General features: G+C 37.2%; 1 protein-coding gene across 1 annotated transcript in view; it reads left to right on the forward strand.

The window, feature by feature from the left end:
• Window positions 1-17881, forward strand: part of ATRX (ATRX chromatin remodeler) — a 78219-nt gene that overhangs the window by 48225 nt on the left and 12113 nt on the right. The window contains 12 exon segments of the mRNA XM_035889066.1: window positions 2166-2303; window positions 3238-3413; window positions 5328-5445; window positions 9019-9149; window positions 9443-9531; window positions 9701-9732; window positions 9735-9845; window positions 12288-12441; window positions 12741-12844; window positions 14112-14220; window positions 15303-15480; window positions 16877-17071. Of these exon segments, the coding sequence (XP_035744959.1) occupies window positions 2166-2303; window positions 3238-3413; window positions 5328-5445; window positions 9019-9149; window positions 9443-9531; window positions 9701-9732; window positions 9735-9845; window positions 12288-12441; window positions 12741-12844; window positions 14112-14220; window positions 15303-15480; window positions 16877-17071 (1535 nt within the window).

Below are 17881 nucleotides of genomic sequence, written 5' to 3' on the forward strand. Positions count from 1 at the left end.
CACATAAAGAAAATGGACTAAATGATCTCTGCATGTCCCTTTACATTTTACATTCTGTTCTAATATTTTGAGAAATGTTCTGTCCATATTGAATTGCATTCATGTTTTTTAAGAACAAGGAAGAAAACCCACAAATTTATGAAAATCACTGCCACTGAATTGTAGCCAAGATGTTAGTTCAAGATATCAATGCTATGTGCCTGCCAAACAAACCACAAAAAATTTTACTAAGATTCTTTTTTTCATATTTTTACTGTCAGTCACTTACTTTAAACAACAGGTTTTGAGGTGGGTTTTTTTGGGGTTGTGGTTTTTTTTTTTTAACTAACCACTTCATGTTAATGAATCACCGTCTACTGAAACTGATTTCTGGGGTATTTGCACAATTTTGATTGCTATCTATCATTAAATCTTCATTATCCTTCTTCTCTAGAGTACTTTGATTCTGATTGTAAACATAATGTCCTAGACCAAATCTATTTCTGAGAATGATATATTAATGTGCAAGCTGTCACATCTGGTGGGGAGATGCTGCAAATCCCTGCAAATGCTTCAGTTCTAGAAAATGGCTCTGAACCATCCCAGTAGTATCGTATGCCACATGAGCCAGCTCACTTGCAAGATCCTTACTTTTTGGGAAATACTAGAATGAGGACTAGAGAAAGCCTCTGTCACCATTAAGACATGTTTGTCTAAAATTAAAAGAAGGCTTTGTGTGGCCACTTCGTGGCCTGCCAAAACTGGGGAAGGTACAAAATTAATGAAATAATATGGGGAAATGTTTCTGTGACAGGTGTGAAAATTCAGAAATAAGTAGGCTTGGACAAGTCTAAATGTGTTTGGAATTCATATGTGGATTTGCATAATTGTCTTGCAGGCTTGGTTAAAAAGCCAATTTTTTTTTCTGCTTGGAAAAATTATCTTCTTGATTCCTTTTCTGTTAGCGTGTAAGATTCATGTCACTTTTTGACACTTAAAATGGCACAATTAAGCTGACTGGTGCTGGCATTAAGTCACGCAAGTGGTCAAAGGTGCAATTGATTCTCTGTAGTTGATCACCGTCCTAGGGTTAATTTTCTTCTTTACAAGGCAGTTTAAAGTTAGTCTGAGGAAACTGTTCTCTGTAAGTTCTAAAAGATTAATTGGCCATGCTGATAAATACTCCTTTGCCACCTCAAATATCAGCCTTTTTAGAGCCGAATAGATGAACCCAGCTGGTGGCTTGTATACTGTTTTTCAGAGGTGCCTAAACTTGATTTCAGCTGACTTCATGGTTGCTAGTACTGGAATTGAGGTCAGGTTTAGATCTGGTAAAACATTCATTCTAAGTTACTAGTTGAATCCTAGAATGTCTTTTACTTCTTTCAAGGAAAGCTTCCAGAAATTGCCCCAAATCTGAAAACCATTAGGGTGTGTAAGTCTGTTCTGCCAAGTTTGGTATTATTTGTCTTAAACACCAAGTTGTAACACTTAATAATTGTATTAGAGTTGCTCTGCATACCGTGGAAGTGTATTGTGGTGTGGGTTTGACATTCCTTGTGTAACTCGTCTAAAATAGCAGTCTAGAATCCTTGGATTTCTCTTTGGGAAGAAAGCTGAGGACATTTCTGTGGTGGCTTCCAGCTACAAGGTGGCAATTCACTTATCTGTAATTCAAATCAGCTTTGATTGTATCTTATCTTAGATAAGCCTTTTGATTGCACAGTTTACCCCTCTTGATACTCACCTGTTGCCTTAACGAAATATCGCTGGTTATCTGATTTTTGGTTTTCTTTAGAATTGACTGAGCACCAGTAGATGGCAGCCTAAGCTGGATTTAAGGAACAGGTTGATGAAGTTTTGACGGGGTGAATGGAAATATAGACACTCACATGCTAGCTGCACAGATAATTTTTATTATAATTTTATATTGCAAAGCTGTATTTAATCCTTTCCATGAAGACTTTACAAGCAACAGCCTGTAGTTTACCAGAATGGCTACTGTGAATGCTGGTGCAGAGGCTGAGTGAGCAGCTTAACGGTGCTAAAAAACCCCACCATGAAACACACACACACACAAGTTTAAAAACACCTTAACATTAGTAGAACAAATTTTGGATTCTTTAGGCCGCCAGTTTCTTTGTGGTTATAAAAGATGGAAGACCTCTAATGTTCTTTCTTTCTAGGCCCCGACTTCGTTGTTTGTGATGAAGGGCACATACTAAAAAATGAAGCGTCTGCTGTTTCTAAGGCAATGAATTCTATTCGATCTAGGAGAAGAATAATTCTTACGGGAACACCGCTGCAAAATAATCTTATAGAATGTGAGTAGTTCTTTGGTTTAAGAAGTGTTTATTTCCTTGAACATACTTTTGCCTTTCAGCAATATAGAGATAATATAGTTTGATTAGAAGAAAAGAATTTGATATGGTTTGCTGTTTGCTAGGTTTCTCTATCTAAAGAAACCCTAATGATCTGGTTTTGCATTTTGCATTTTTAAATCAGTCTCAAGATGTGGCTTCATGATGGTTTAAGCCAAATTAAAGTGAAGCTGTTGGGAATCTTGGCCTCTCCTCCATCCTTTCCTTTGGCGTGGCCTTACATACATCTGATTCCTCAGGGAGCCTGCATGAGGAGTGTCCGCAAATTAACAGTGCAGAAGTGAATAGCTTTCTGACAGTTTAGTTCCTTGATCTGCCTAAACAAAGGATCAGATGAGTCTTAGCATGTCAAAAGGGGAAGGGAGAGAATGTTCAGAGGGGAAATGGGTGGACCAGGTCTTGCAGCATCGTCAATTTAAATTGCCTTAAACCACTGTAGAGCAGTGTTCTCAGTGAACTTACTACGCAGTGATTTATGTTACTCTCTTGGGAATTCACAAGATAGTTTAGAAGGAACATTTGCTCCTGTTTGTTAATATGCCGTAATTTTTTTTCCTATTGATTAATACGCTTTTGAGTCTATTTGAAAATGATCTAAAAATTTGTTATAGGACTGCTTTGGTGCACAGCAGTTTTCAAACTTTGTGTAACAAACACAATGAGGTAGTTTTAAATCCGACATTAAATTTAGAAGCTCCCTCTGTGCCTTGAGTATGTGTCAATTTAAGATACCCTTTCTAGAAAATGTTGGGGTTTGGGTTTTTGCTCAACAGAAAGTTCTTAGTTTTAGATATGGCACATTTATTTTCTGTTAGAATGTTACTGTACTTTCCATTTTGAACAACTAAAGTCTGATTATTTTTTTTTTTTGTCCTAGATCATTGCATGGTTAACTTTATTAAGGAGAATTTGCTCGGTTCAATTAAGGAATTCCGAAATAGATTTATAAATCCAATTCAGAACGGTCAGTGTGCAGACTCTACTCTGGTAGATGTCAGAGTAATGAAGAAGCGTGCACATATTCTCTATGAGATGTTAGCTGGTTGTGTGCAGGTAAGAACAGCTTTACTATAATAACTTGAATTAGCTGCAGGGAGAGGGAGGAGTTATTGCATGTTTTTCTGATAAAAGTACTCAAAGGCCTGGAAACTTGCTATTTGAGAGCTCCATTGAATCCAGCTATTACTTTTGACTTTAAATGTTTTCACTAATTACTAGACCTCTGCATTATTTATTGTGACTATACGTATACACAGGACATATACATATATTAGAGAATACAGCTGTTCTCCCCGCTAGAAGACTAGAAAATTACATGGTAGAGTAGGACATCAGTTGCTTTGAAATACTTTCTTTTAATTCCATATACACATTTAAAGAACACACACTTAAAAACTCAATAGCCTTAAAAACCACAAAGAAAGTTGGTGATGCATAGTTTGTCACTTGGTTCTGAATTCCTATTTTTTTCTGATTTGTGAGAATCAGAACAGTGGGGAAGAGAAGGAAGATTAATTAGGTCCAAAAGGGTGAAGAACTTGTTACCTTAAAGACCTTTGATGAAAAAAAACCAAACAAAACTGCCTTGATTTCCAGCATGAGGGCTGGATGCCTTGCTCTTCAGTGAACCTGCTATGGTATTGCACCTCGTGTGCTATCAGCATGATGTTACTGCTCTTCTGCTTCATAAACCCAGGCACCGGCAGCCTGATGGAAGGCGGGACGCTAAGTGCCTCTTCCGGGCCGTGCATTTAATGGTAGTTGGTCCAAGTGGGTGTGAGCTGCGTGAAATGGTCATAGTGGGATAGTCCCACAAGCAGGTATTTCTTTCTCCTTGAAAGAAATAAAAAGGTTTATGGCAGTGTGTAAGGCTGGTAAAGGACGTCCTATTGTAAAATCATGATCTGGGAAATATGAATAGTAGTGAGAGGACAGCGTACATAATTCTACACATCTATACAACAGTACAGGAACACAACTCAAAAGACAGAACGAGAAGAGGAACGTAAATAGCCAGTAAATCTTACGTGCTTTCAGATGCTGGGCACCCCGTGTTCATGCAGCATCGGAGGGAGCCCAGATGGATTTTCTCACAGCATGCTGTGCAGAGCAGATCCTGTCCATAGAGAGCAGCTCTCTTATTTTCCTTAGAAGAAAACAACTCTGTTCCTAAAGGATGTTCTCATGAGAGCTTCTTGCTGCACTTCGAGATAACAGCAAGGCCACGCAGGCGGCGTAATCTCCAGCGCCAGGTGGGAGCTGCCTGCAGGCTGCTCTGTTGCAGTGAGCTGGCTGAGGTTGTCCTGCAGCCAAGGACTTTGTGCAGCACAGCGCGGGCAGCTTAGCTCTCATCAAGGTCACTTAGCTCCTAAACATGCAACTGTCTCTTGGTCAGGATCAATACAGTGTTCAGCGTTTGGATGTAGGGGTAGGTGGAGAGGAGTAGTGTTAAGAGTCAAAAAAAAAAAAAAAAAAAAAAAAAAGAAAAAGAAAACAGAAGTAACTTCTGCATTGCCCCAAGCAAGTATTCGGAAACTATGTACTCTAAACCAGAAAATGTGAGTGAGTTCATCCATGATACAAGCTTTGATACTAGTTGCTTGACTTACCCAGGCTTTCACAAAAAAAAAGGTTTTAGTATTTTTTAAAAACCCCACAAAAGTAGTTACCAGAGCAGCTACTGAAGTTGCAGTCAACTTTGCAAGGACTTGGAACTGGGACGTGGGGTTAACAGGTCATATACTTCTGACTGGACAACCACATTTACTAGGTAAGATGGGCTTCTGCAGACAGTGCCTGTAGTTGGATTGTATTTAGTGGGCTATTTTTTTCCCTTTGTGGTTGGAAACCGTCTGAATCATTATAATTTATGCATGGTGCTTTGTCATTTAAGAGGCCAGAAGTTCTTAAGCTCTCGGTAGTCGTTTTCATGTTTACATGACTAAAATACTGTTTGTAAAATTACAGAGGAAAGATTACACAGCATTAACGAAGTTCCTCCCACCGAAGTACGAGTATGTTCTGGAAGTTCGAATGACTCCTATTCAGTGCAAACTCTACCAGTACTACTTGGATCATTTGACAGGTATGTGCCTACAGTTCTCTCAGGTAATAAGATTGATGGTCATTTAATAAGGGGCTTTTTGCCATAGTTGGGGTTTTTTTTGTATGTATTATTGGCTCTACAGATGTGTTTTTCTGCTTACTGTAAGATTTCCCTTAGCTCTGAAACTTGAATTATAGCAAAACATTTGGTTGCACATAAAAGTATTTTTTGAGGACTAATAATATTTGCACTTCTTAACAGTAGTCCACCTTCAGGTTTTGGTTCATGTCTCTTCTTTCTTTTCTAAACAAAACATAATTGATTTAATTTCTTACTCTTCCAAGAAACAAGATATTCACTGTAAGAGGGAGAGAATGCAAAATTGAGATGTACTGGTGTAACTGCAGTGCCAAGCCTTGCAATTTCCTCTTGTCATTATGCTAGCTGAAGCTGTTGTTTGTCAAATATCGGCTCTTCTGTGGAGCTATCTCTTCTTTTGTTCTGAAAAACCCACAAGTCTGGTTTTCACAATGACCATGCTATTCATCACCTTTCAGTGGGGTCTTTACTGGTCTGTCTTGGGAACTTGCGTCTTCCCAATAAAATGTAATTTTGTTTACTTGAAAAGGTGTATAAGGAGAAAAAAAAAAAAAAGCAAAAAATGTTACTGTGGGTTGGTGTGCTGTTCACTTATATTAGAGATAAGCCACTGCACCTTCTAATTTTAGTATATCAAAGTATTGGAATATTAACACTTCTAAATGATGACACCTATGTATCACACAGACTATTCAAAGGGTAATCTCAAGGAACTCTCAGTGAGGTTTTCTGTACCGTTGTGCTTCATGCAGCCAGATTCCTCAGCAGCAGTTTTGGGGGTTCTGGAGCAATTCTTTCTTTTTCTAAATACCCTTTATAATAATTGACTTAATGATCAGGGGTTGAATTCCTTAGTCTATAACTAAAACTATATTTTTCTATTGTAGTTAGTATCCCAAGTTTAATTACAAGAAAGATTAATTGTATCTCAAATTAAGCTATGATTTATAGCAGTATGAAATTCACTTTCTTGTCTTAATGACTTTAGATTCTGGATAGTTCAGTTTGTGATCTCCTAGATAAACTGCCAGCTCGACTTCATTTCCACAATTCTGTTGTCTATTGCCTCTCTTCGCTTAAGTTACAGAAGGGAGGAGTTTTGAAGGACCAGTGAAAGTAATGTGGCTTCTGCTGATACCTCCAGTAATAATTGGATGCCTCAATGCCAACTGCCCCCTCTGCCCTTTTACTCTAAAGGAGTAAAACCTTTGTGTTTTATTTAAAAAAAATACAAAAAAACTAAAACAAACACCACCACCCCCTTCTTACATTAATAGCGCTTCAAAAGTATATAAACAAGCTCAAAGCTTTATGTGTAGTGCCGATTCCTAATTAGTTCTGTACTGCAATCTGTTGTGTGTTGGCTTTTCTTTATATAAACATTCTGAAATGCAGGTTATTTGTGTCCTGTTTATTTTTGCGTCATGCTAAATGCCTTCCAAAAGCTAGTAGCTTAAAAATTATAAGCATTAGCTGTTTACTTTTACAGGCACGCATCTAAATGATTTAGGTTAAATCTTTGTAGCTCTTCATAGGACCTTTTTAATCACAAGAGTTACGGTAGTTTGATAGGTTATCTTTGTCCTATTTCCAATACAAAACAGGGCTGGTTTTGTCATTGCAGACTCTCCCAACACCAGCTTTGCTGGTCTGCCATGCTTTTAGATGGCAATGCAAATCTTTGCAGATCACTGATGAGCATAAGAGCTAGCGCTGTATGTTTACAACTGTTTTTCTCTTACTTTTTAGGGAATTCTTTATACACACAATGGCTTTGAATACTTCCTTTTTTAATGAAGCAGGCAGTAGATCAGAGAAGGTAGCCCCTACTCCGGTGTCAAAGTTAAGGGAAAGGTTTGCTGTGGCAAAAAGCCTTCTACAGTGAGCTTCAAATTTGCTACGTTGTTGGAGCCATTAATATATGAATCGGTTGTATGTGTAACTAACTATAAGAAAATGCACTGCCTAACAAGTAGTTTAATTAATCGGCCTAGACTTTAAAGGCTCAACAGAAATTATTTGAGTTTAGCTAAGTTTGCATTTGTCAAAAGGGTTCGTGCCGTTTTGTGAGTTACCAGCCCTTTGTGGGCTGCTTCAGCTCCCTAAACTGGTAGAAAGCATTATCTGCGCTCTCCGTCTTCAGCCTGGGTTAGCGTCCTGCCAGTTTGGTCAGCTCAGGCAGTGCCAGAGTCAATAGGAGAAAGAAGAGGGGAAACGAGAAAAGAAAGACAAACAGCCTCGTTTAGAGGGGAAAAAGCTGTCTGAGCTAACCATGGCTCCAGTCTTCAGATCAAATCTCTGTGCTGGTTGCTGATGCCCACATTAATTCTGTGCATTACTTTCGCATTTCAAAAGAAGACGACATGCTTTCTGATTTTCATTAAATAAAAAAGGGAGTCTTGCTATGGAAGATAAATATAGAAAGGGAATTGCTGCTCCTCGTCTGCAAATTTTTAAAATTACGTTTTTCTGTGCACTGTAGCAGGCATAAACTAAAATACACATTTTAGATGCTATTTTACCAGGTTTTTCCTTCATTTAATGAAAATTATACATGTTTTCTTTCACTTCTGTCATACAGAAAATTAAAAAGTGTATAGGACTTGTTAACTCAAAACTTGTTAACAGCAAGTTTTTCTGCGAGGTGAGCTCAGGTTTAGGGAAATCAAATCTAAAAATTTCTGTTGTCCTTAGAATTCTATTGCCCAAAGTCGTAGGGGAGCACAAATGGGAAGATACTGGAAGCTGTTGTATGATTAAAACATAGCAAAAACTTGCTTTGTTAAAGTATGTATACTCTATAGACATTTACTGGGATTGCCTCGTGCATAGAGCAAATGCACCGAATAAGCTTTGTGCCTGTTTTGCTATAGACTTCTGGTGATTGTGATGCAATAAATACTGTTTTCTTGCAGGTACACATGCCTTAAATTATGCATATAATAAACATGGAAACCAATCCATTTCAAGAACCTAAAGTTATGAGACTACAAAAAAGAAACTTAACTCTGTGAACATTGGGCTACTTTGCATTAATTTGTGCTTGGACAATGAAAAAATAGGCTGTGCTTTTTTTAGATTCTTTATTGTAATAGAATACTACAGCATTACAAGTCATTAAATAAAGGTAGCTCAAAATAGTAAGCCAAATTAATTGAAAACTAAATGCAAATTTTATTTTGTTTTCTACCTTGGGCTGCTTTTACAAAACCTAACCTGTCCTTTTAAGAGGATTTGGATTCATTCCTATACTGGGGAGAAATGTGCTTTTATGTAAAAATGTAATCATGTTTCTCATTATCAAGAAAAAGGGGGAAATCTAATTTTGACAACTTTAACTAGGAAAAAAATGCCTGTGACTCAGTAATTTGACCTCTTTTACAAGAGACGTTACAATATGATGTGCATCTGGAAAGAACACTCAGTACTGCACTGACAGGTTGTTCAAAGGGGGAACGGTATGTCGCAAACTTACTTCAAGGTTTCATTCTAAAACCTGAACTTTATTGTCAGGTGTAGGTAGCGGCAATGAAGGTGGAAGAGGCAAAGCTGGAGCTAAACTATTCCAGGATTTCCAGATGTTGAGCAGAATCTGGACTCACCCTTGGTGTTTGCAGCTGGACTATATTAGCAAAGAAAATAAGGTAAATTAAATATATCAAAATACTCTCTATTGAGAACTTTCCAAATAAGCTTTGCCAAATGCTAGGTAAAGTTTCGTCAAATTAATGGAAATCTTTGTTGCTGTGGGGTAATTTTGCTGCTGGTTTTGTCATATTTTGTTTCTGGGTATGTTGTCATTCTTAAAACATTTTGCAAGGCCAACCCTTTGTAGAACTTGCCGTTGTTTAACTGAAGACTAAGCAGATGGCTAAAGGTTTAATAAAATCTTCTGGATGAGCATATTTAATAAAATTTCTGTTTTTTCTCTTTTGAGGGCTATTTTGATGAAGACAGTCTGGATGAGTTCATAGCTTCAGATTCCGATGAAACTTCAATGAGCTTAAGTTCTGATGATTATGCAAAGTAATTGAGCTTTTATTTGTTGTTGTTCGTTGGATTTATTTCCCTAAAAGAACTTAAGTGATTTCTGTAAAAGTGAATGTTTATTTTCTATTTTATATATCTGTTGGAATATGTTCTCTAGCAGCACAATTTTTAAAAAATAATGGGGTGTAAAATCTTACCTTTCTAGGAAAAAAAAATCCAAGGGGAAAAAAGTGAAGAAAATAATGATGTTGAAGTCATTAAAGTCTGGAATTCAAGGTCTCGTGGAGGTGGAGAAGGAAATGCGGAAGAACTTGGAAACAACCCTCCATCTGTAACAAAATCAGATGAAGGTGAGTGTGATATACAAGTTAGTAAAATACAAGGCAGCTTCATTTTGCAAAAGGCAATCTGAGAGGGCTGTCAGGAATTCTGCTTTGTGGCAAAATGGCAAATTCCTTGATTCCATGAACTGCTGCTATGCTTACAGCTCCTGCTACTTCTAATAATGTAGTCATCCTGGAAAAACAAGGGGCATCGATTTAGAAGCTGGACAGTTAATTTTTTTTAATTCATCAGTACAGAATGATAAGAAGCTAACAGAAAAACTAAGGTGCTTTTCGTCTCTCTTTAAACATGTTGGTGAAAGATTAATGGCAAGATTAGGAAATAAGCGTGTTGCTCATTATTGCACCTGGAATTTGAAATGGATGTTGAGCAAGCAGATACAATGAAGCAGGAATACCAGGCCTGTTAAAAGATTGTTATTCAGATTACTTATATCTGTACATTTCGTTTTTTGATTTTTCTTTTCATAATCTAGCTTTTATCCTGTATCTAGTATCATAGAACTAGTATTCTGATTGTATCATCTGTGTGTGTCTAATCACTTTCCCTAAATAAATCATTTTTTGGGGAACAGTTAAGGTGAGAATGTTGGGGGGGGGGGGGTGGGTTGGGTTGGTTTTTTTTATTCTATTTTTTTTATTTCGTCCCCATCCCAATGACAAACATGTTGTAAACGTGTAAGCGGAAGAGTGTGAGTGTGTGTGTATAAAATATATACACATCTAAATTAAATGTATTAATTACTTGCATTGTAGGCAGGATGAGTTTCTGTCTCTGGATCACTTAGATGTTTACCTCCGTCATGCTGCCTTGTTCAATTTAATGTAGGTACAGAATTTCTCGCCAAACATTTGGTGTTGCACTGGGTGAGGTTTGTGGGCAGACTTTCTATCCCACTGCAGCTCTTGGAGGCCCTTCTGCAAAATTTAGGGGTGAAGAAAGAAATAGATAGATCGTGTGGATAGGATTTTCCCATAGCATGTCTAGGTCTTATTTGGTTAACTTGTTCGTTCTTCGTTCTGGTATTGAAAAATACCTTCTTTAGAAGCTTGTGTGAAGGAAGGCTCAAATGTGAGTTCTGTCAAGATCAGTTCTATCTCACACCTGAAATACACTGGTGTGTCACGATTGATTTGCAGTGCATAGTCTGAAAATGTAAATGTTTTGAATTGTTCATGAGATAGAACACTTCGCCTACTATGTAAGTAAATATTTCAGTAGATCAAAGTTTTTATCTGAAAAAAGTTAGCGTTATAAATGTAATTAATCAATTTTTATCACTCTAATGCAAAGGAGGTTAAATTGAAGATCACAGAAATACCATAAAAGAAATGAAGTAATGTAAATCAAGATAATTCAGGGCTCTTGTCTGCCTTGCTGGTGCTGATTGTAACACTGAATACGTGCTTTCTCCTGGTTGAATTCAGAATAAACATAATGGGAATATCATTAAAGATCGGCTCAGTCTGCAGCTGACCCTTTCGAGTGGGTGGTACAGACCCCAGCAGACTTCTGTTGCTAGGTGCATAGTTATTTTGGTGTATTTTTACAATGACAAACTGGATTTTGTAATTCGTTAGAACGAATTACAACTAGTACTTCTGTGTTTTTAAGGGGTTAAGTCAAATTAACAAAATTAACTTCGAGTAACATGTTAAAAATAGGATTGTTCCCATGTATGTGTGTCATAGGTTGTGTTAGTGTAATAGTGGGTTAGCAGATGAGCAGACAAGAAACTTCCTTAAAGAACTTTGCAAAAAGGCAGAATATGATGGTGAATTTTGGGGCTTTTCCTCTACTGTGAATTAATATAAAAGGCAGGGGGAGTTATTTTTGTTTTTTCCTATACGCTAATGTTGTCTTCTATTAGTTAGCTTAGGAAAAAAAGATCCTAAATCTGAGCCTAACAGAAGGAAGAGGAGATGGTTTATGGGTTTCATCTTAAACACTTGTACTACTGAAACATGTGGAAACTTTCTTCCGGAGAGTTCATCTTGATAGATGAGCTAGGTAACCCAAAAGACAACTCTTTTTCCAACAATTTCAGATGTTTGTTTGAGATTCAAAATAATTTGCTTTATGGAAAGCTTCTTTTCAATGGTGTAACATTTACGGATCAGTTTTCAGAGATGCGTACTTGTTGGAAACAAAGCTGTTGATAAATACTCTTGGGGAAAAGATGGAGGTGGTAGAACTATTTGTCCAAGTATCCTGCAACACAAAAAGGGGATTTGTGAGGCTTACTGATGACTCACGCTGTTGATAACTGCTAATCTGGTAATTGCTTATAGCACAAACACTATTTTTTCTTTGCCTATTTAACTCTTTCCATACCAGTTAAGCCTAATAATGAGGAAACAATTCTGTAGTTCAGACGTTTCAAAGCATTTAAATGGAGACCATGCCTTTATCTTTTAAATTTTCTTTTTACTTTGTTTTTTTTATAGGCAAAGCTACATCCTCTTCCAATCCTAGTAGCCCAGCGCCAGATTGGTACAAAGATTTTGTCACTGATGCAGATGCTGAAGTGTTGGAACATTCTGGGAAAATGGTGCTTCTCTTTGAAATTCTTCGAATGGCAGAGGAGCTTGGAGACAAAGTGTAAGTCAGTTCTAGAAATATTTTTCATGACCTTGTAAATACGTTAGTCTGACAGTGTCCTTCATTCAGTCTTCAGAATGCTGTAGCTCAGTTTTCTGAAGCAAATGTGCATGCTACATTCATTCTTGTAAGTGAGTTTTCCCATATGTGCATGTACTCCACCGAAGTCTTTCTCTGGATATAGAAAGGCTGTTTCTTTCAAAGGTAGTATTGGAGTGCGGAGGGAAGAAAAATAAAGCAATATGATAATCAAAGTAACCTCAGAGGTGAATTTTGTGTTTCCCCATTTCTGTTTTCAGCCTAGTGTTTAGCCAGTCCCTAATATCCCTGGATTTGATAGAAGATTTTCTGGAGCTGGCGAACAGGGAGAAAACTGACAAAGAGAAGCCTCCTATTTATAAAGGTGAGTGTCACCTTGAACAACTGCAAAGCTAATAACTCTTTTACAAGTCTCTATTCAATCCAAATGGATTTGAAATAATTGTTTTCATTAGAAGTATGGTATGCTCTGTACTATTCCTGAAGTTGGCAGGATTATTGGTCTCCTCTGCAGGTGGTCTCTGCTATCCCATTATGGACTCTTGCTTCTGATTTCATTCTGTGTCATCTGTGCTTAATATAGCCTAAGCAGATTAAATGTTCATCATCTGAAAGGAGAGAAGGCATTTTGTTAAATTATGTACAAAAGTGATGTTACATGCTGAAGCGTGGCAAATTCTGATCCTTCCTAGCGGGAGAGAGATAGTGAAAGAAAATTGGACTACTTTAAAACGGTGTGTAGAACACGCAAAATGTGACTTTAGGCTTTCTGTGTACTTCAGTAGGTTGTTTTATGGATTTCATAATGCTCCTTTTGAGCATTTACTTACGAATCCTATGTGTATGGGAGAGCCTTACAGTAATTGTGTAATGTGAAACTACACAGATCAATTACAGAAGTACAATTAGGACTATAATGCCTAAAGATTAGATGTAGTTACTTTTTTAAATTAACTTTGGCTCCAAGTTAAGGCATATCTCTGCAAATGTGTATTTACCACTAGAAATAATGAAAAATAAGATGAACTACACCAAAAAAGCTCAAGTCTTTTCAAATACTTCAGTTAAATTTTAACCTCGGAACATAATTTGATTATAAATTTATATCTTCCAATCTGTATAAAACTGCTTTGGGCAGTTGCATTTAATGTCAGTCAATCTTTTTGTAAGACATAACAAAATCTGAAGAAGAAATGGATAGTGATAGATGCTGGATACTTCTTGCAAGGTCAAATGACAAAGGACAAACGACATTATTTTATTCTATTTTTGAATCATTTCAGACAAAACTGGTTTAGGGTTTGCAGGAGTTATTGCAGGCTTCTGGATGATCATGATCACAAACGCATTTGCTATTATTTTCTGTCACGTTACGTATTTTATATTTTGTTTCTCAAGCTTCACTACATAATTTTCAAGGCATGCCTGTGGCAAGCACCTATATCCTCCAAAAATGTTCTGCATCTTGAATAATCTATAGTCTTCTCCCATTGTTTTAAAATGTCAGAGAACAGTATGTTTTATGTTCCATATTTCTTCTTTTACTATATAGAGAGTTGTATATATACAGTATTATCAGTCTGGTTACTTACACAGTCAACATTTTAATAATTTGACTATTGCACTTATAGGTGAAGGAAAATGGTTCAGAAACATTGATTACTATCGCTTAGATGGTTCAACTACAGCTCAGTCGAGAAAGAAATGGGCTGAAGAATTTAATGATGAAACTAACGTGAGGTGAGATCTCTTCTGATACAGATGCTTAATTTTCCCCTTCTCTTTCTTTTATTCCCTATTTCTTTGTTACTTGTATTAGCTTAATGACCTCTTAAGGCTAGGCAAATAAATATCACACTGTTGTCAGGTGCAGAACTTGCACAAAACACACGCAACGGCAATAGGTTTCTGGTTTCCTGAGATTACTTCCATTTGTACTGACCAATACTTGTTCAGCGCTTCCTTGCTGGTTTCCTTCTTGTTTAGATTGTAAGCAATTTGGATCAAAGACAGCCTTTTCATTACAATTACTTACACAGATGTAAGGACCTGGGAAGGTCAGAGCCCCGTGGGAGGGCCAGGAGACAGCAGGCACTTGGCCATGACTGGCCATCTCCAGAGTTGTCTCCCAGCCATCCGCTGTTTGTACAAGATGGGACTTTCAAGTCTGATTTGGATACGTAGATAGATGCAAACTTGTAAAAATTTAACGAAGTTAAGGAGCTTCACCTTCCTAGATTTGTTTAAAAAATAAAATACGTGGTTATGTTGCAGTCATTTGTAATGTCCAGAGGGGAAAAAAAATTAAATGGGACAAAGTAAACTAATTGAGTGTTAACACTCTTTAATAGTTGATTCTGTCAGGTACCTGTCAAGAACTCATTTTAAGTTGAACCTGGGTGAGATGATACTCAAAAAAAGCAGATACATCAAGGAGACAGCATCATTCTAGAGTTACCCTGAAAGTTTGCTAGCCAGGAAACAGTTTCAATAGCATGGGATATGCCTGTTTAAAATTATGGTTTAATTTGATAAAACTAAGTTTACTAGAGTTTGAAAATGCAAAACCAAAAATTTTTTCTTACTCACCCATTTTTGTTAACAGTTGGTTTGCAAAAGCCCCTGGTCTGTAATTCTGGGAGTGTGTGTTTTGCTAGAAGTGCTGTCTTTGTAAAACCTGGATCTCTTTTATGCTTAATACAGTATTTTAATTAAGTTTTTTAGTTATTTCAATGTATGAACAGCTCCATAGTAACACAGCAACATGGGAATAATAGTTGTTTTCCAAAATACTAAAATTTTGTGACTTTTCTCTGTTCCAGAGGCCGCTTGTTTATTATTTCCACTAAAGCAGGTTCCCTCGGAATTAATCTCGTGGCTGCTAATAGAGTGATCATCTTCGATGCTTCTTGGAACCCATCGTATGACATCCAGAGTATTTTCAGAGTTTACCGCTTTGGGCAGAACAAACCTGTGTTTGTGTACAGGTTTTTGGCTCAGGTAGGTTTTTGTCTGAGACTTTTTGATATTCTGGTCCTGCAATCAAATCTGTAAACTGTAACTATTTGGACTTGTGTTGAAGTCTGTAGTGGTCCACACTGATCCAGTCATCTTCCAGCCCTAATCCGATTGCCAGTATTTGGGCACTGAAAAAGCTCTTGAAGTAAAGATTAGTACAATAAATAACTGAAATTATTTCCTGTTAAGCCCAGCTCGTCTGACACTTTGTGTAACACAAATTCTGGAATTCTAGCAGCGATTCACACATCCAGACTCAGAATAGTGTTCTCAGCTTTTTTAATTTGCACACCACTAAAAATACTTAATTGAATAAACCGCACAGAGGATGAGGGTTGTTTGGCAGTAGGCTTGCTTGGTGTATCTGTCTTCTACAGACCCCTGGTCTCTGGGCCCCTGACGGTCCAAGTGGAATGAGAACACAGGGAGCTAAAGAATTTTTTATGAAAAGGCATCCGGTCGTGATTTGAAAACTCGTATCATGCCCTGCATATATTAAAGATGTGTAATAATTCTGATGGTCACTGACCTATGCTTTTTTTAAGCATAATGCCATTATTTCCGTGAGGAAGTATCTTGCTTCATCTTCTACTTCTTGAGGTGTTATAGAGTAGACTGAAGACCTTTTCCCACTAACTCTTGATCAAGTCACTGTTTACTTGCCAACTTAAATAGATTCCTTTTTGTAACACGTTACTGTCGGACATGGGGTTTTTCTTCAGGCTTCAGTCTATTTTTGTAGCTTTCTGTGTGCAGTTTTGAACTGTTGATACCCTTTTTAAATTACGATGTTCAGAACAGGCTGTGCTGTTCTCATACTTTTCATAGCCATCATCTTTTTTTTTTTTTTTTTTTTTTAAAAAGTAATTTTCCTTTTTTCATCAAGGATCTGATTTTTTTCATACACAGCTGTGATGAATTAGACTTGACTGCTTCCCTTCCCCTCTCCTCTCCACCCCAGCGATACGGTATCTGTTTTCCTTTTAACAGGCTGCTCAGAGCAGCAGAATAAGGTACATGCTGTGGAAATTGCCATTTTTGTGTGATAATCCTACTTTGGGGAATTGAAGCAAAAATGGATCTCTTCAAAACACTACTGAAAAAATACATTTCTCACTCTAGTCAATAGCTAGATGCCATCTGTCACGTAGGCAATTCATATTACCTTGTGGTCACTTCCAGGAGGGGTTTTTTTTCCTTTTTTTTTACCTCAGCAAACAAAGAGTTTTCAGGTAACTTTGTAGATACAGGGTCAAAGAAATAAGGAAAATAGAGCGCTGTTAGGTTGTAGTTCTACCTCTTTTCTATCAATTTTTTTTTTTCCTGTATGACAAGAAGGTCCAGTATTTGTACGAAAGTGAGTCTCTTCGTTTTTTAGGGAACGATGGAAGATAAGATCTATGATCGTCAGGTAACCAAGCAGTCGTTGTCTTTCCGGGTTGTCGACCAACAGCAAGTTGAACGTCATTTTACTATGAATGAACTTACAGAGCTGTACACTTTTGAGCCAGATTTGCTGGATGATCCTAATTCAGAAAAGAAAAAGAAGAGAGATACACCAATGTTGCCAAAAGTAAGTTGATGCGCATCACTAGGAGTTACGAAAATAACGTACATCTGTTGAAGGACATGGGGTATTTGATCTTGGAAGGAGAAGAGTGCTGTGTTTTCACTTCAGAGCAGTATTTTTCACTTTGAATGGAGGTGAAAAGCAGGTAACATAATAAAATATTGTAATTAATGTAACAAATGGTATAATGAGATAGATAATGAGTTTCCCTTCAGTGTAATTGACAGTATAAGAAAAAGATCTTCAGTTAAAAGATGAAAATTTTAGATCAGAACAAACAAAAATACTTTTTCACACAGTTTGAGTGAATAGAAGTTTTACTGCAGGAAACTGTAGACGCCAAGATTCAAATTAACATCTCAGTGGGTGCTGGTGATACCTGGCATTGCCTCAATTTGTGATAACAGATCTGTGAGGTGATACTGTACTTCAGGGTCTGGATTTTAGCTACCTAGGTAAGACTTCGTAAGAGTCTAATTAATCCATGCTCTCCCTTGCCAGGTCTTTATGGGTTTTAGTTCCTTGTTTAACTCTTCTTGTAGGGACCATTAATAGAGATACAGTAGATATAGGGAAAAAGTTGCACTTACTGTTTAAGTGAGGGAAATAGGACAAGCTGAGGTTTTGTAATCTATTTTTAGTGTTGCCAGTGCTAGCGGAGTCCAGTGACATTTTTATAGACAACCATTTACACCGTGTAAACAACTTAGTGAGAATGCTGATATTCTGTACTCCGAGATAAAATGAAGTCGTGATGTCAGAGCTTTTTCCAACTTGGTGCTAAATGAACTTTCAAGATCACACTGGTTTGTT

The sequence above is a fragment of the Egretta garzetta genome, unplaced genomic scaffold, assembly GCF_000687185.1.
Source record: "Egretta garzetta isolate BGI_Z169 unplaced genomic scaffold, ASM68718v1 scaffold412, whole genome shotgun sequence".
Lineage (NCBI taxonomy): Eukaryota > Metazoa > Chordata > Aves > Pelecaniformes > Ardeidae > Egretta > Egretta garzetta.